Source organism: Elgaria multicarinata, chromosome 1 (assembly GCF_023053635.1).
Source record: "Elgaria multicarinata webbii isolate HBS135686 ecotype San Diego chromosome 1, rElgMul1.1.pri, whole genome shotgun sequence".
In the NCBI taxonomy this organism is placed as follows: Eukaryota; Metazoa; Chordata; class Lepidosauria; order Squamata; family Anguidae; genus Elgaria; species Elgaria multicarinata.
In genome coordinates this window covers 147,565,001-147,582,053 of record NC_086171.1, presented here as the reverse complement: position 1 = coordinate 147,582,053, position 17,053 = coordinate 147,565,001, and the positions used below count along the sequence as shown (strand labels likewise).

The 17,053-nt window shown below is 42.4% G+C and overlaps 1 protein-coding gene across 1 annotated transcript; it reads left to right on the top strand.

Annotated features, from left to right (window-relative positions):
- The first annotated feature begins 349 nt into the window (after nt 1-349).
- On the top strand, nt 350-15,544 carry LOC134407133 (protein zyg-11 homolog B-like). Its single transcript, XM_063138820.1, has 14 exons — nt 350-472; nt 2,497-2,662; nt 3,168-3,922; nt 4,896-5,036; nt 5,275-5,451; nt 7,002-7,066; nt 9,416-9,515; nt 9,601-9,654; nt 10,016-10,177; nt 10,261-10,308; nt 11,285-11,482; nt 11,565-11,626; nt 12,728-12,825; nt 14,554-15,544. The coding sequence occupies exons 1-14, from the start codon at nt 398-400 to the stop codon at nt 14,742-14,744; spliced, it is 2,292 nt and encodes a 763-aa protein (XP_062994890.1). The 5' UTR covers nt 350-397; the 3' UTR covers nt 14,745-15,544.
- The last annotated feature ends 1,509 nt before the right edge of the window (nt 15,545-17,053 follow it).

Genomic DNA, 17,053 nt, shown 5'->3' with positions numbered 1-17,053 from the left:
CTCTCGTTCTACTCCACCTCTGGGCTAACTTAGCAATAGAAGAGAAAGATCTAGTTCGCAAAGGGATTGGATTTACACATAAAAAGTGGCTCAAGGAGGGGAACTATAGCTGCTCCCTCGGGCTTGCTTGGATCATTGAGCCACCCGCCCATCCATTACTCTACAATCGACTTCACTCACTATTCGCGCGCGAGATCTCTTTCCTACCCGTAAAAAGGGAAGGGAAGCTGGAAAGCGCCTTCCTAGTATGCGCATGCGCTTCGGCTACTTCCTTTACTTCGGCGGATAAAAGGTGTTCCTTTCTTCGGTCCGTGCTGTACCGCTTCCGGTTGCTTCTCTCTTTCTCTCCCCCCTCCTCCCTTTTCTCCTATGGTGGAGTTGACGCCGGTTCCTTGCAATGGTGCGATTCCTGCATATCCAGAACCGGCAACGAGCCCCGCTGACCATCTGCGGAGATTGTCCTGCTGTGCAGGTGAATGAGGCGTTCGGTGACGCTTAGGGAAGGAGCCGGGTCCTTAGAAGGGGAGGGAGGGAGGCGGAGGTGCCCATGGTGGAGTGCGCGACAATGGGGCCGAGAAGGACGAGGGAAAGAGGAGGGCTCTGGAGACGGTTACTAGGGCAGAACCCTTGGGGTGAAGGAGGTCGCCTGGCGTAGGTTGCTGAGGCAAAGGAAGGACTGGGTAGATTCTGAAGCCATCATGAGCTCGGTCTTGTAGGGCTGAGTTGTTTGGGAAGGAGTTATATGTAGTGTGTGCGCCGTGCGGGGAGGCAGGGATGTTTTAGGACAGGGGAGGTAAACTTGTGTCCACCAGATGGTTAGATTACATCTGCCCCAAGCCCCAGCCATTGTGACTAATGGTCAAGGGTTATGGGAGCTGTAGTCCAAAACATCTGGGTGTGTGTGTGTGTGTCAGGTTGCCTATTCCTCTCTTTTGGGAGGTACACTTGCCCGTTCTTGAGCCCACGGAATAATGGGCTCAAGTTACAGGAATCCAGATTCCGGCTGGATATCAGGGAAAACTTCCTTACTGTTAGAGCAGTATGACAATGGAACTAGTTACCTAGGGAGGTTGTGGTCTGGACAGCCATCTGTCAGGTATGCTTTAAGGTGGATTCCTGCATTGAGCAGGGGGTTGGACTTGATGTCCTGATAGGCCCCTTCCAACTCTACTATTCTGTGATTCTTGTTCCCTGTGGCACTGCTGCTTTTGGGTGTTTCAGCCATTAGTCATGTTGGGTATGTGCACCGCCAGGTTTCAGTGGCAGCATGCCTCTTTGTATCAGTTGCTGGGAAGGAAGAACTGCAGAAGGCTGTTGCCTTCTCATCCTGCTTGTGGCTTTCTCCAGAGGCATCTGGTTAGCTACTGTGGCAAGGGGATTCTAGACTTGATGGACCATTAGTCTGATCCAGCAGGCTCTTCTTTTGTGCAGGGGATCACCAATGAATTATTTTGGAGGTGATCAAGAGAGTTTTGTAGGGATTTGGCTTTTGGCAATGTAAATGGGCTTGTTGGATGGATAGGTCTGGCAGGGAGAGGAAAGGATCACTGTAGGACTTAATGTGCTAGAGCAGAAGTAGGCAACATGGTTCCCATGGGCACCAATGTGCCCTGCACACCTTTTTTGGCTCCCACCAATGTGCCCTACTCCCACTTTAAAGAGAGAGAGAGAAACACATTTTCTTACCAGCAGCTGGGATTGCTTTGACATAGCTTTCTGTTAGTGCTGAACACTGTAGGCTCAAAGGAGTTGTTTATTGTGTTGGTCCTCAGTTCTCCCCTCTGCCTTGTACTCAGTCATTTGCGCAGGTTACTTTCCTTTGCCCTGCATCTGATTGTAGCTGCTTTGTGATGGTGCCCAGGACAGTTTCTCAGATTTTCAAATATGCCCACGGCCCAAAGCAGTTGCTTGCTGCTGAGCTAGAGACTGAGCTCTGACCCCTGTTGTTAGTGCCAAGGCTTATTCCTGGGCAATATGATGGAGAGGGATTTCTGAGCAGGCACAGAACTTTACTATATTACAAAAGGTTTCCAAGTTCAGGGGAAGTGAGGGAAGATACATGATGATATTCTTAATATTAACATAGGTCTAGCCCAGATCTTGCTCCCAATGAATCTCATGGAGATGAGGGTGAAAGTTTTGCTTCAGGGGGAAAATTCTGTGCTGCAAGGGTGAGGCTAGACAATTCATTTTTATACCATCCCCATAATGGGAACTTGATCTGGTCATGTAATCTATGTGAGGATAAATGTTTTCTAATCCTAAGAAATTGCCTGTTAAGAACACCCATAATAATATTTTCTATCCACTCCTTTTGTGTATATATATTCTCTTCAGTTATTAATAGATATTAAATGTAGGTGTTTAAGTTTATTAAAATGAAAGGGATTTGTAATGTGCCTTAAGAATCTTATGTACTCTCCTGGCAGTCAGTGGATTTACGTTCTTGTTAATGTGCAGCTGTTTTTGTGTGTGTGTGTGTTTAATCGTTGACAGGCTGAAGCATCTCCATATTCTCTAGTTGACATCTGCTTGAATGCCTTGGTTGCTGATTTAGAAAAGTTTTGTATAGAAAGGCCAGATGGGTCATTGTGCTTGAAAGAATCTGAAAGGCTTCCTCAAGAAGTGGCTGATCGATTATTGCAGACGATGGCATATCGAGGTAAGAATTATTTCTGTGCCAGCTGTGATAGAGTATTAAGCATCACTGTTCTGAACATGGGTCACTTATAAATGGAACAAGGCGTTCTTGTTTGTGAAATACTTATGTGCTATGAAGGCTCTAGGAAAATTGATTTCCTATATATTTGTATAATATATAGAAGAGGCACGGAACTGGATAAAGTTAACAATTTAAATACTGCTTAGCTATCAAAATTTAGGCATTACATTGGCTTCATCACCATGTTTAGATCAAAATGTACTCATTTCCAGTGGTCATGTGGTCCTATTCATTATCTCTCTATTGACTAGCAGAAGTGGAACAAACTCTCCAATGTAAGTAAACTTGCTAAACTTGCATACCAAGTTTTTACGTTGAGCTCTTTAGGAGAATTTCAGAACTGTAATTCTTTGTTCAAATGAGCGTGCACCCGACTGAGGAACAATTGAGCACACTTCAGTAGGTTTATTTTCTCTGACACAGGCTTGTTTTCTTTTCCTAATAGAGCTGTTGAACGATGGCACAGTGGGCATTTTCCGAGGCAACCAAATGCGTCTGAAGCAAGCTTGTATCCGCAAAGCAAAAATCTCAGCCCAGTCCTTCAAGAAGGCTTTCTGCCATCATAAACTAGTAGAACTTGATGCTGCAGGAATGAATGATGCCGTTACTGTTGCAGATGTTGTGAGTGGGCTGGGCAGCAGCACATGGATCCAGAACAACCTTCAGTGCCTTGTCTTGGACTCGTTAACTCTTTCCCCCCCAAATCCCTTCGAACGGTGCTTTAGTCAGCTGTCTGGTCTTCGTTCTCTGAGCATTACCAATGTGCTCTTCCGTGATGGAGATCTAGCAGAGGTTGCTTCCCTGCCAAGATTAGAAAGCTTGGATATATCCAACACTTCTGTCACAAACATAACTGCACTCCTTTCCTGCAGGAATCGACTGAAGTCTCTAACTATGCATAGTTTAAAATGTTTGAAAATGTCGACACCAAAGTTCTTAGATGTAATAAGAGGACTAAAGAACCTTATTCACTTTGATATCTCAGATGAGCAGCATTCCACGTCAGATATTCCCTTTCGTTTGCTAGGGCAAAAAGACATTCTACCCAATCTTGGATCTTTGGACATTTCTGGAAGTAAATACATTACTGATGAGGCTGTAGAAGCATTTGTCAGACAACGGCCAAGAATGCGGTTTGTGGGTTTGCTGGGTACTGAAGCTGGATACACAGAGTTCCTTTCAGGAGAGGGAACCTTGAAGGTTTGAACTTTTAAAAATATTCTGCAGCCACAATGTTAGGTGATGATTCAGCAAACAGCATGGTTTGGAAGCACAATTTAAATTCCACTTTGTTAGCTTGCTTGTAGCTTTGAACCAAGAATATTTAAATTTCTCGGTCTCTTTTATTCTTAAAAGTGGGCATTATACTAACAAATCAGTTCAAATAAAATAATAAGTTTAAAAAGGAAGAACTAATTTTTATCTCCACATTAGGTTTTCATATATGGCTTCCACCCAAAGGCTCCAAATCATGGAACCAGTTGAACCTGCTGCTGGGCAGGAAACTGTTTTCTCTTTCTCCTCCCAGAAGAAATTGATCCATTTCCAAAGTGACAAAATCTTAAAGCTCCTTCTTGTGTGTAGGGCAGATGGCAGGGAGGTAATAGAACAGGCTGAGGCAAAGTTTCTAATGTTTTAACAATAAAATCACTCACCTTCCCTATAGCAGGGAGAGCTGATTTGGCAAGAAAGGTTGCAAGGGAGAATGGAGCTTCCTGATGGTATGCACTGCACAGTGTGCAGCATGCAGTGCATAGGGTGGAATGCTTCTGTCAGTGAAGAAAAACAAGCAGAGAATCACTGCAAGAAACTCTGGGAACTGTTTGGAACACTCTTTGTTTGAGGCCTCTGGCTAGGCCCAAGCTAGTTTTCAACCACATTCACTTATAATGAATGTAGCTTAACCATCAGACATGGGAGAGGTGATGCTTGACATGTAGTAGTCTTCCTGGTAGAGGCATTCCAGATGTGGAATATAGGGGTAGTGGTGATCCAGATGTGTATTCCACCTCATTTCAGGGTTGCCTTGGGTGTTGGTACTTCATATTCGTGTTTGAATCTTCCAACTTCTAGGCAATGTTGCCAGAGGACTATATTGTCTACTGAATTCATTAGACATGTAATGAAAATTCTGAGCTCAGTAAGCTTAAAAGAAATCTTCATATGTTCAAAGGTATCAGGAGGAGAAAATGAAATGCAGATTTTGGAAGCGCTGAAACGCTACAGTGAAAGGGCATGCTTTGTGAAGGAAGCCTTCTTTCACCTTTTTACTCAGACGTGTTTTATGAGAATTACAAAGCCTGAAATACTAAAGGTAAGAAAGATTAGCTTGAAAGAAATAATTGTTTTCAAACTATTAGATTGTGGCCAGATTGAATTAGTATCACTTATTTGGGTTTTTGAAACATTTCCTTAGAACTTCAGTCCATCAGCTTATCTCTGCCCCCAAAGATGTAAACTATTAATTTTGATATGCCCAATATTATTTGTATTGTTTTTTCCTTCCAATATGTATTGTTCTAAATTTGTTTTCACTGCATTTCATATTACAGCTTGTGATCATTGGAATGAGGAATCACCCTTCGGACTTAGCAGTACAATTAACCGCTAGTGCCTGTGCCCTTAACTTAACTAGACAAGGCTTAGCAGCAGGCATGCCTGTTCGTCTGCTCTCCAGTGTAATCCAGTTGCTCCTCAAAGCCATGGAAACCTTTCCTGAACAGCAGCAGGTAAGGATGTGGGGTAAGAAGACATGGTTACAATTCATCCATTCTAATAAGACAGCAAGTGTTCCAGAATTTACCTTTCCAGTGCTAAACAGTTCTCAGAGAGTTTACATCCCTCCCCAGATCTTTGCTGGCTTTCAATGTAACGAGGACGTTGGTAGAACGTGTTGGCTCAATTCACGCAAGTGTTGCTTCCTCATGTGTTATGACGTGTGCATGGGAGAGGGATGCACTCACTGCCTCATTGTGCATGCAGGATTTTGGTTGCAGTGACAATGCAGTAGTCCAGTGTGGGCTTTAGGAAAGGTCTGTGCTCCACACAGCAGTTGTGCCTAATGTTCCCTACATATCACTTCTACCATTTAGCACCCATCTCTGACTTCAGAAAAGGCAAGATTCTGTTAGAAATATATCAGAAACTGTCTTGTTTCTATTTCCATAATGCTGAATAATATGTCCCTGACACTGATGATAAATAATGAACTATTCCACGTAAATTGTTCTGTTTATCCTTTCAGCCAACAGTTGATGGCTTTCTCTGAGAAATTATTCTTTCACTTGGAGGGTTTGAGTCATAAGCATTAAATAAAAACAACCTTCAGGGCAGTTGTTCCAACATTCTATAGGACAGTGTTTCCCAATCTAGCACCGCACCTCGGATGCTTTTGGACTTTGATTCCCATGATCCTTCACCATTGGCCATTTTTAGGGCTGATGGGAGTTGAAGTCCAAAACCTCTGGATGGCACCAGTTTGAGGAAGACTGCTATAGACCATGTGTGTATTCAGATGCTTGAAATACTTAGGACCTCAACAGCAATGATATATAATCAGCATTGACACTACTTTTAAGGAAAACTGGTCTGATACAAGAAATTTTGAGGCAGCAATTCCATTTCTTGAACTTCGTTTAACCAAGAAGAAATGGTGAGTAAGAACTGTTTGTGCACACTGATCTAAGGGGCTACCATATGGAGAGTAAGGACAAAATCTTACACATGGAGGACTTTTTTTCTGTCTAAACATGCGTAGAATTACATCCTTGGCCTACTTTTAGTCTTGCCCAATACTGTCAATTCTGGAAGCAGCTCTCCAAGGATTCAGACAGAAACCTTTCCTCATCCTGATAACCTCTTCAGCCCTACCAAGGCTTGAATTATGAACCCTCTTTGACCAAAGCACAGGCCCTACTGCCGAACTACATTCCCTGCCATTTGGCCTTCTCCTCTGACAATGGCATACGCTTCGAGATGCTGAGCACAGAGGAAACGTATAGTTCATTTTTATCAAATTCTCCTACGTTTCTCCCCCTGTCTATTTTTTTTAAAGATATCACTCAAGGATATCATGTTGAACAAGTTATGTGAGATACTGATGTTCAGAGAGAGAAATTGTGGGACTCTTGTTTACTAAAGCAATCACTTAAAGATGCAAAGCATAAAAAACATGCATTTCTAAATCACCTATTTTACAAATACCTGTAATAATTAAAGTCTAGTTTTCCAATATGGGACTTCATGACATGGAGCTTTCTATTTCTCTCTCTCCATACAGCTCCAGAAGAACTGTCTCCTTTCGTTATCTAGTGTCAGGATCCTGCAAGATGTTCCATTTAACAGGCAAGTGACACTCTAATTGACTACAGTACTGTAGGGTTATGCAACCGCAGGCCCAAGTGCTTGGTTTGGCACTCATGTGTCCTACCTTTTAGCCCCCAACAAAAGTCTGCCTCTTCCTCTCTTCTCCTCCCCCTGCTTAAAACTCAAGGCTGTCTCCTTTCTCATGCACATGCTCATTCTAGGATATACGCAAAGAGCCGTTGAATCTCCCCTCCTCAGTGGGAGGAGTAACAGAGGAACTCTTGAATAGAGATCTTCCCTCGGATATTCACTCCAACACCAATTTAAATATGAGGCCAGATACTTACCTAAGCGGCGTTCCATGTGACGAGGTCATCCCATTTAAACTAGATTGCCTCACCTGAGCATGCGGCATCGGTACACCAAGGATCCATAGGCCAGGTGGTTGGCATACTGATAATGGGGCCCCAGTTATTATTATTAATTTTAAACCTAAGAATTTTAAGATGCTGTGATCATTATTTCAATATCGTATTGGTTTTACATGTGCTTTTATTATTATTTATTATTATTATTTATTGCATTTTTACACCGCCCAATAGCCGAAGCTCCCTGGGCGGATCACAAAAACTAAAACAATTCAAAGTGTAAAACAAGCAGTATAAAAGCATGATATAAAATACACATTAAAACGAATTAAAACATACCATACATGATTAAAACATCCTGAAAACATTCTAAAATTTCACTGGATAGGCCTGCCGGAATAGATCAGTCTTTATTGCTTTTTTAAATTCTAAAAGACTGTCAAGTTGACAAATCTCCTCCGGCAGGCCATTCCACAGTCTGGGAGCAGCAGAAGAGAAGGTCCTCTGGGTAACAGTTGTTAATCTAGTTTTTGCTAGCTGAAGTGGATTCTTCCCAGAGGACCTGAGTGTGCGGGGCGGATTGTACGGGAGATAGGCGATCCCGCAGGTAGCCTGGACCCAAACCATGTAGGGCTTTAAAGGTAATAACCAAAACTTTGTACTTCACCCGGAAACTAATCGGCAGCCAGTGAAGAGTTTTTAAAACTGGTGTAATGTGGTCACCCCTAGGTGTACCAGTGACCAGCCCGGCTGCGATATTTTGGACTAATTGAAGTTTCTGGACTAGGCACAGAGGTAGCCCCATGTAGAGCGCATTACAGAAGTTGAGCCTCGAAATTACCAGTGCGTGCATGACCGTCTTTAGGTCTTCCAACTTTAGGAAGGGGCGCAGCTGGCGTATCAGCCGAAGCTAATAGTAGGCATTCCTGGCCGTCGCATCTATCTGGGCTGTCATTTGGAGCGACAGATCCAGAAGCACCCCCAAGCTGCAAACGCAGTCTTTCAGGGGGAGTGTAACCCCATCCAGAACCGGTTGACACACCTCCAAACCTAGGTTATGGCCTTTGACAGCGAGCACCTCCGTCTTGTCTGGATTCAACTTCAGTTTGTTTTTCCTCATCCAGCCCATTACCGCCTCCAAGCATTCATTCAGAATTTTAACTAATTTTATGTATTATATTTTATTTAGTGTTGTTCCCTGCCTCGATCCAGAGGGAGAGGCAAGTAATAAATAAATACATAATCACCATTATTATTATTATTATTATTATTATTATTATTATTATTAGCAGCAAACTGGCTATATGGAATGCCATATGCATAAGCAACTTTCACCTGCCCAGCATTGCCCAGACACAGGCAAATGGGAATAAGCATCTGCCTGGGAGGGGCCATAGGTTAATGGTTGAGGTTTGTACTCAGAAGATTCCCCCATTCAGTCACTGGCATCTCAGATAGCCAGGCTGGAAAAGCCAGAGGCCTCGGAGTGCTGTTGTCGGTTTGAATAGTCAGTATGTAGTGAAGTGAGTGACTGGAGTATCGGTATTAGGCACTTTCACATGCCTTGGGTTAAATAGCTAAGGGAAGGCCCCTGCAAAGCTGCTCTTCTTACTGATGAGGTGGGTTGGAGGAGTTCAGCAAACTTTCACCTGCATTTTGTTTGGGAAAAGAGTCAGACCTTGTTTTGAGCCTAGCCCAAGCCAAAATATGAGCCATACTTTTTAAAAAGCTATTTACTGGAGTTCTACAGTATGTAGCCACTGGTGTCTTATTTCTAGTTCTGATCTTGCAAGACTTTGTTAAACCATCTTCTTGTATTTCTGCATATAGAAAAACTAGTTTTGGGGTGTAAGCAGAAGCCTGCTCTCTCAGCTATCTTTTCTCTGAGGGCAGGAGTTGACATCTCCTTTAAAAACTGGTGATGATGAAATGGAAGAACTGCTTTATTAACCTTCTTTCTTCACTATGACCTGCTTAAGGGTTGTGAAATATATATTCTGACAGTGCTTTCAAATTGTAGGTTTGCAGCTGCCAAATTTGTTGTTCAATGGCTGTGTAACCAGGAAAATCAACACATACAAAGAATTGCGGTCAATATAATCTCTATTCTAGCACTTAAGGTACGTGGTTTTGCACTTTATCTGGTGCATCTTTATTTTTCAGCAGCATTTCCAACTATTGCTTTAAAATCTGATTTGTTTTCAGCTTTCAGATGAGCAAGCTGCACAACTTACTTCAGAGTTCTACATTGTTGTTGGGGTGAGTTGTTGTATGCCTTTTCCTCTTATAATAGTACTGTAAGTATGTTAAGGATGCGAGGAGAGAGTGCTGTGTTATAACTTGCACTTCCCATTTAGACCGTTCAGATGACACACTAAACCATGGTTAGGCCACTAACCCTTTTGCAGCAAATGGTTAGTGTGTTTAAACCATTTGTAACCACCATGGTTAGGATTGGTTCACACAACATACTAAGTCATGGTCTGCACGACTCATTAAGCCATAATGTTTTACTCAAAATTCTTAACCACCAATGGCTTAGTGTGTTGTCTGAACAGGGTTATACTTACCTTACTGTATTAAAGGCTGTTGTCTTTTTTCTTTTTCTTTTTTAAAATAGAAACTTCTTGAAATAGTTGAACAGAAAACAAATCAGAATGAATTAGATACGACTTTTCATTTTACACTGAGTGCACTTTGGAATCTCACAGATGAAGCTCCAACTACATGTGAGCACTTCATTGACAACAAAGGCGTGGGGCTTTTCATGAGAGTTTTAGAGGTAAACATGGCATCTGTCTTTCTAACCTGTTGATAAATAGAACTCTACATAAGCGTAATAGTTATGCTTCTTTCTCTTCACAGACGTTTTCGTCAGACTCTTCTATACAACATAAAGTTCTTGGCCTTCTGGTAAGATCAGAATCAAGTCCAGAACCCTAGAATTTTTGTAAAATGTATTTTTTTAAAAAAGGTGTAAATACACCACTTATGATTAGGATAATCCTCCTTGCCTTTCTTTTCTTCAGTCTTCGTGAAGAAATGGGAGAACCAATTGAAAAAAACAAAATTACCCCCTGTCGTGTTTCCCAAGACCTCCCGCCTTCTTGGGAGACAATAACGAGAACCGTCCTAAGTAATCCACAAAGCTTTATTGAAGCAATAAACATCTCTTCCCACCTGAAGGGAGTCTAATCTCTAGGAACTTTCCTTTAGGCAAAACTATGCAAATTAAGCAAGACAATTGTCTTTTCAAGAAGAATGGAAAGCCGTTTCCCCAAATGGATTAACTTCAGAGAGACTGGTTGTGATGCAGCTTCTGACAAGATGCCAGCTGAGCCGACTTTCTCTCACCTTCCTTTAGCTCTGCCCATTTTAGTCTGCGGCATTCTCTAGGATTGGCTAACCTCTCTGTGCCCTCCCCCTCGGAAGAATATTGGCTTCCCACTAACTGTGTGTTGTTTACCCTTGAAGAGATAAACTCTGGAGAAGGTTCATTCCTAGTTGATGAGGAGCCTGTGAGAGCTGCTTCCCCCACTGGTATAATCTGGCATGTTTCTGGCACCATCTCCTTTACTTCAGAGTCTGATTCTGATTGATCACCTGAAACATCTTCCCCCAACGCAAGGGGAGCAGGGCTAGACATGCTTCAGTGGAAACTTTCCTTCAGTTGATTTGCACTCTAGAATAGGTGAAGCACTGAAATAATAGCTCCAGTTCCTTACTGATTTGAAATGCATGGCATTTCTCCAGAAAACAGATAATGAGGTGTTACCTCATCCTCCTTTAGATGAAATTAATTCACTTTACTAATAAGGTACAATGAATTATACTGTTTACTGCTATGTATTTTTCATGTTTGTGGGTTTTTCTCCCTGTCATGTATCAGAACAATGTATCAGAAGTAAGAGAACTACATCCCAGGTTAATGCACAAGGACTTCATAGATCATGTCAGTGAACTACTGAGCAGCGCTGAGATGGAAGTCAGTTACTTCTCAGCCGGGATTGTTGCCAATTTGTTATCTAGAGGCGAACAAGCCTGGACATTGAGTCAAACACAGAGAAGATCCCTCATTGAAAAGATGGTATGATGAACTAGATCCCATAATTCTTTAGAGCATTTTCAAGATTGATTGAAAAGCTGACACTTAATTTCCTCTGTTATAGCATTCAGCCCTTTTGAAGTGGCCAACACCAGAATGCAAGATGGTAGCACTGCCTGCCTACAGGTATAATTGGTTAAAATGTGTAATCTGTTGATTAGAGACATTATCAAAAGTATTGTTCGGAAGCAAATGAGAAAAGCAACTTGCACTGAGCTGAGAAGCACTATGTAGACCTCTAATGCAGATATGTACTCACCACGCCAACTCTTAAGACTTACTAAACAGATCCCAAGATCTTTATTCTACAATAATAATTTCACTGGATTACATCAATGATCCGCATTTTATGTTGGTTGCCTCTAAGGCAAGGGCAGGCATCATGCTGGGAATCACTTGACCATGGCCAAAGCATCAGGATCAGTCTGTGTGCCCTCACCTCTCTAGCTCAAATTCCTCCTGGTGTTAGTACTAACCATGGTTCCTTAATCAGCGTTTGAAGCCAATTAGCAAACACTGAGAGGGGGACCAGATTAGCATTAAGTGCTGCTAATTTTGACGGTGATCATAATGCTTAACTAGAAATGGGTGTGGAGAAGATTTATGATGGAGAAGAGGAAAGTGAATGAGGAGAGGACATTGGGAGCATATGATGCCTTAGCTCATACCTAATTTCTGGACCATGGTTAAGAGAGCCACCGTGCCTTTCCTCATGTGAGAATATAAGAAATGTGTTTCTCTGAACCAGGTTTTTAATAACTTTAAATGGTGTACTTTACTTTTTATGTTGCTTCTTACTGTAATGGAAAATAGCAAACTATTCAACGTGTTATTCCTTTTCCTCCATTTATGTATAAAATAGCTCTACAATTTGACATTTTTCGTACCACTCATTTTGATGGCTTATACCATTCTGTAATACCTCTGATTTGGCATCTCATCAACCAAACCTGCCCCCCACCATATTTTTGCATGTTGCACTAATGTTTTTTGTAGGGGCCTCCTTGCATTGATACCAATGGGCCTAGGCCTTAGGCAAACATTGTTGTTTGAATCTGTGTCATGCCTTTCCATTTCCAGTGACATTCGAATATTCCAAGGCAATGCAATGTCTTTTGTATAATTAAGAAACTACCTATGTTTTTTCCAATAGCATGCTTATTGTGACATGACAGTATACTTATTCAGCTGAAAAATGTGTGAGGTAACTCTGGCTTAAATCTGTAGATCCCTCAAGCCTTTCTACCCATTGCTGGACTGCTTTGCATTACCTGGAGTACAGATCTGGGCAGCATGGGCAATCCTGCACATCTGCTGCAAAACCCGTATGTATTTTTTAATGCTCATCTTTTAAAGCCAGTGGGGACAAATTTCCATTTAACTTTCTTTTTTTCCAAGCTGAAGGTGAACATGTATGCTCTATCAGCAGACTGAATGCCAAATCATGGTTTGGTGATCAGACACACCTCCACAGGCTCAGGCACTCCTTCCTGCTATGCAGGTTTCCTCCATTCCTGGCTTCACTAATCATACTTGCTGTGATGTCTGAATTAGCACCTTGCTGCCTAGCCACAGTTTCAGAAACTGCAGTTTGAAGTGGCTTTGCAAACCATGGTTTAGAGGTTAGTGCTAGGGTTAGTTTTGCAGATGACATGGCAAAGTATGGTTAGTGAAAACGAGGAAGAAAAGGAAGCCAAGAAGGGAGGAAGGAGTATGTGTGCTTGCCGGGGCACTCCTGAAATGTCAAACCATGGTTTGGCATTTTGTCTGAACTGAGCCATATATTTCTGAAAGTAAGAACTCCAAAGTGTGCAACAGCCAGACACACAATATTTTAGGGAAGACTGATAAAGGAAAAACTGACTGAGGAAGTGCTCTTACTGAAGTGTACATCCATTTGTGAGTCATAGTCAATTACTACTGCTAAGTTAATCTGCTGGAGGAAATGCTCATAATAGTTTAACTGCCACAGCAAGTAGTTTTCCTGTAAAGCATGTGCGAACTCCCATCCTGTAATGAGAGCCCAAAGTTACAGTGCTTTGCCAAGCAGCTGAGAAGGATAACATCAGGAAAGTGTTGTGCAAGACATAACCCTAGGGGCCCCATTCTTGGCTGCCGAGAGGGATTGGCTCAGTCCCTGCAGTTGCTTGTGAGGCAAGTACAGAGACTGATCCTGCTGCTCCCTGCCACCCCCTTTCATTATTTCAATAAAGTAATAAGACTGCAGTTCTACAGTGGAGTATGTTCTTGCCATAGCAAGTGGGAGCAAGTTCCTGATACCCGTAATTGCAGGTGCAAATGTATCCATAGGCTGTTTTCTTCATAAGTATGTGGGGGGTCTACCTGGCAGAGGTGTAGAACAGGTAGCTGGTTTTGGTGCTTTTTCCCCCCACACTGACTTCACAGTCACCTCTTACCTGGTTATTATAGCACGCGACCTGCTGCCTTTTGTACTGTGCTATAAAGCATAATGGTTATTCTGTTAGGGCTGTTTGTCTAGCAAGGGTAGACAACCTGGTCGTCTCTACATGTTTTGGGCTATAGCTCCCATAATCCCTGATCATTGGCAGTATTGACTGGGGCTGATGGGAGTTGTAGTTCAAAACATTTGGAAGGCACCAAATTGCCTATCCCTACTCTAAAGAACTTTGCTTTAGTGTAGGGAAGGGCACTAAATATTCCTTCAGATACATTCAAGAGTTTCGGTTCTCTGGTGCAAACTGCAGTGATAAACACTTGGAAAATCAGGGCAGTATCCAATGGCACTCCTATATAGAGTAGACCCATTCAAGTGAATGGGCCTATTTTATGTAGGACTACCATTGGATACTGCCCTCAGTATTCCTGCAGTGAAGAGTTAAATACCCACTATGTTTGCTGATTAAGGCTTTGACATTTCTAAGAACTCTGAAGTGGCAATGAAGTAAGCAATTAATGGGCGTAGAAGTGGGCTAGGTCTTTCTGACCTAACCCCACTGAATCTAACACCAGTATTTTAACACTGTTTTATTCATGATGGACCTTCTAGTGAACAAACGCTTGTTTCTTTCCAGCTGCCAGATACTGTGCTATGTTAATAGAAGAGAATGGAGTACAACACTTACATAATATCAAAGAAAATGACCAGAGCGATCCAGATGTCCAATATCTAACAACTGAGATACTAACTTACATGGACACTCACATGAAATATTATGGAAAGCCAAAACACTTAAAGGAGCTACAGACCAAGTCAAATGGATAACTGATGCCACAGCTGTAGCTTTATCCTGTAATTTTCACAAGCTGTGCTGGTGATTCTTTATCCTTTCACAGTCATTTCCGATCAAGATGGCCCTTCCTGAGGATACCTGTTATTTGCAACTTGCCTTCTGACAAGAGAAATGGGGCACCATCCCTAGAGCAAACTGCTTAGCAGTTTACCATACACGGCTTGAAGAGTCCGGTGTTTGCAAGCCGCCGATTTTTATAGTGGCAGTCAGGAAGTCAAGACTTTAAAACTACTTGCTTTCCTGGCAGTAATCCCTCAAATTCAGGAACTGTTCCTGAATCAACAATAGCTTATGGTTGCTGAAAGAAAATGATTGGTTAGCCTTACTGGTTCAAGATGAAACACACCAGGTTGTGGGAGAGAGAGAGTTTTGAAAATACTGGGGAAGTGAACACTAGTTTATCCCAACTAAAACATTAGATTAGTCTGCAGGTCGTTACAACTTTCATGATCTGCTTATACACATTTTTAAATGAGGGACTCTGTGTATGTTCTAGAGGGGAGATTCTGGCTTCTAGTCAACTGTGCAGTATATTGCCATGATTCAACATAAGGCACTGTGTAACTGCATTGTTTTGAGAGTGTATATACAAACTATTTTTGTATGAGGTGGGGTGTGGGGGGAATCCTACAAAGTGCTTTTTAGGTTTTCATATCTAAAATAAAAGACATGTCAAATGATGACAATGAAAGATGATTGCAAGTTATTACCTTTATCAAACTGGTTAGTAGTATTAAGGATGAAATAGAGGCCTTGGTTCAGAATACATCATGCAGGTAACAAGTTCACTTCCCGTGTAATTGACCTATGTAGTTCTTCGGTAGTTGTGGTAAAGTTGCCCAAGTGCAGGAGACACAAAGATCTCTACAAAATATAAAATTGTCCTATTGTCTAGCACAATTCTTGCTGGAGTCCCATGCTTGTTTCGGAGCCAAAAACATCTCATTTGATCCACAACTACTTGATCTGTAGAATCATAGAATAGTAGAGTTGGAAGGGGCCTATAAGGCCATCAAGTCTAACCCCCTGCTCAATGCAGGAATCCACCCTAAACCATACCTGACATATAGCTGTCCAGCTGCGTCTTGAATACCTCTAGTGTGGGAGAGCCCACAACCTCCCTAGGTAACTGGTTCCATTGTCATACTGCTCTAACAGGAAGTTTTTTCTGATGTCCAGCCGGAATCTGACTTCCTTTAACTTGAGCCCGTTATTCCGTGTCCTGCACTCTGGGAGGATTGAGAAGAGATCCTGGCCCTCCTCTGTGTGACAACCTTTTAAGTATTTGAAGAGTGCTGTCATGTCTCACCTCAATCTTCTCTTCTCCAGGCTAAACATGCCCAGTTCTTTCAGCCTCCCTTCATAGGGCTGTTTCCAGACCTCTGATCATCCAGGTTGCCCTCCACAACTACTTGAAAGCTGTTTGTACACTACACTTTTGTGGATTGGAAAGCACCTTTGATTAATTATGGACTAATCATGAGCAAAATGGCAAAGAAAAAAGGATGAAATGTTTGTCCTGTTTTGTCTTATACAAAGTAAGTGAGGGACTTGGGAAAAGGTTTGGATACTTGCGTAACTGAACAGTTGTATATGAAGACAATGGTTCACAAGAAATTATCTGACATTTAGCATATTAGTGTTTATAAAATCCAACCCATTCTAAATACGATATGCAGGCTCCTAAACTTGAACCACTTGTACACAACATCCAAATTCTGGAGATGCCAAAGGTGAAAATCTTTCTTAGGAAAAAGGAAAGGAACCTCTTACGCAAGCACTTCAGTCATTGCTGGCTCCTAGTGGGACGCCTGCTTTCGCTGACGTTTTCTTGGCAGACTTTGTAGCGGGGTGGTTTGCTATTGCCTTCCCCAGTCGCAGTTACCTTTCCCCCAGCTAGCTGGGTACTCAATTTACCAACCTCGGAAGAATGGAAGGCTGAGTCGGTCTGAGCTGGCTGCCTGAGAACCAGCTTCCGCTGGGATCGAACTCAGGCCATGGAGAGTTTTGGCTGCAGTAACTGCCGCTTACCACTCTGCGCCACATGAGGCTCTTTTCCTATCCTAGAAGATAAGCTTTATCATGAAACTTTTTGTGGGGCTATTAGTTTGAGGGTATTATGATTTTTGTATCTTCAGTGTGTTGAAAGCCAGGTCCTCCTCCTATTTGCCTCTCTGAGCTACGTGTGCCAACAACCGAGTTTAAAATACATAACACGCGCATACATAAGAATCCAGCAGAGGCCCTCTGGCAGCCTGGGTAGACATCATAAGACCATCCC

What these genes read in the sequence shown, in the direction of transcription:
- LOC134407133 (XM_063138820.1), top strand. Translation starts at nt 398, where the DNA reads ATGGTGCGATTCCTGCATATCCAGAACCGGCAACGAGCCCCGCTGACC. An exon ending in CAAGATGTTCCATTTAACAG is followed by an intron (nt 7,067 to 9,415) that starts GCAAGTGACACT and finishes TTCAAATTGTAG; the next exon opens with GTTTGCAGCTGCCAAATTTG. An exon ending in GCACATCTGCTGCAAAACCC is followed by an intron (nt 12,826 to 14,553) that starts GTATGTATTTTT and finishes GTTTCTTTCCAG; the next exon opens with CTGCCAGATACTGTGCTATG.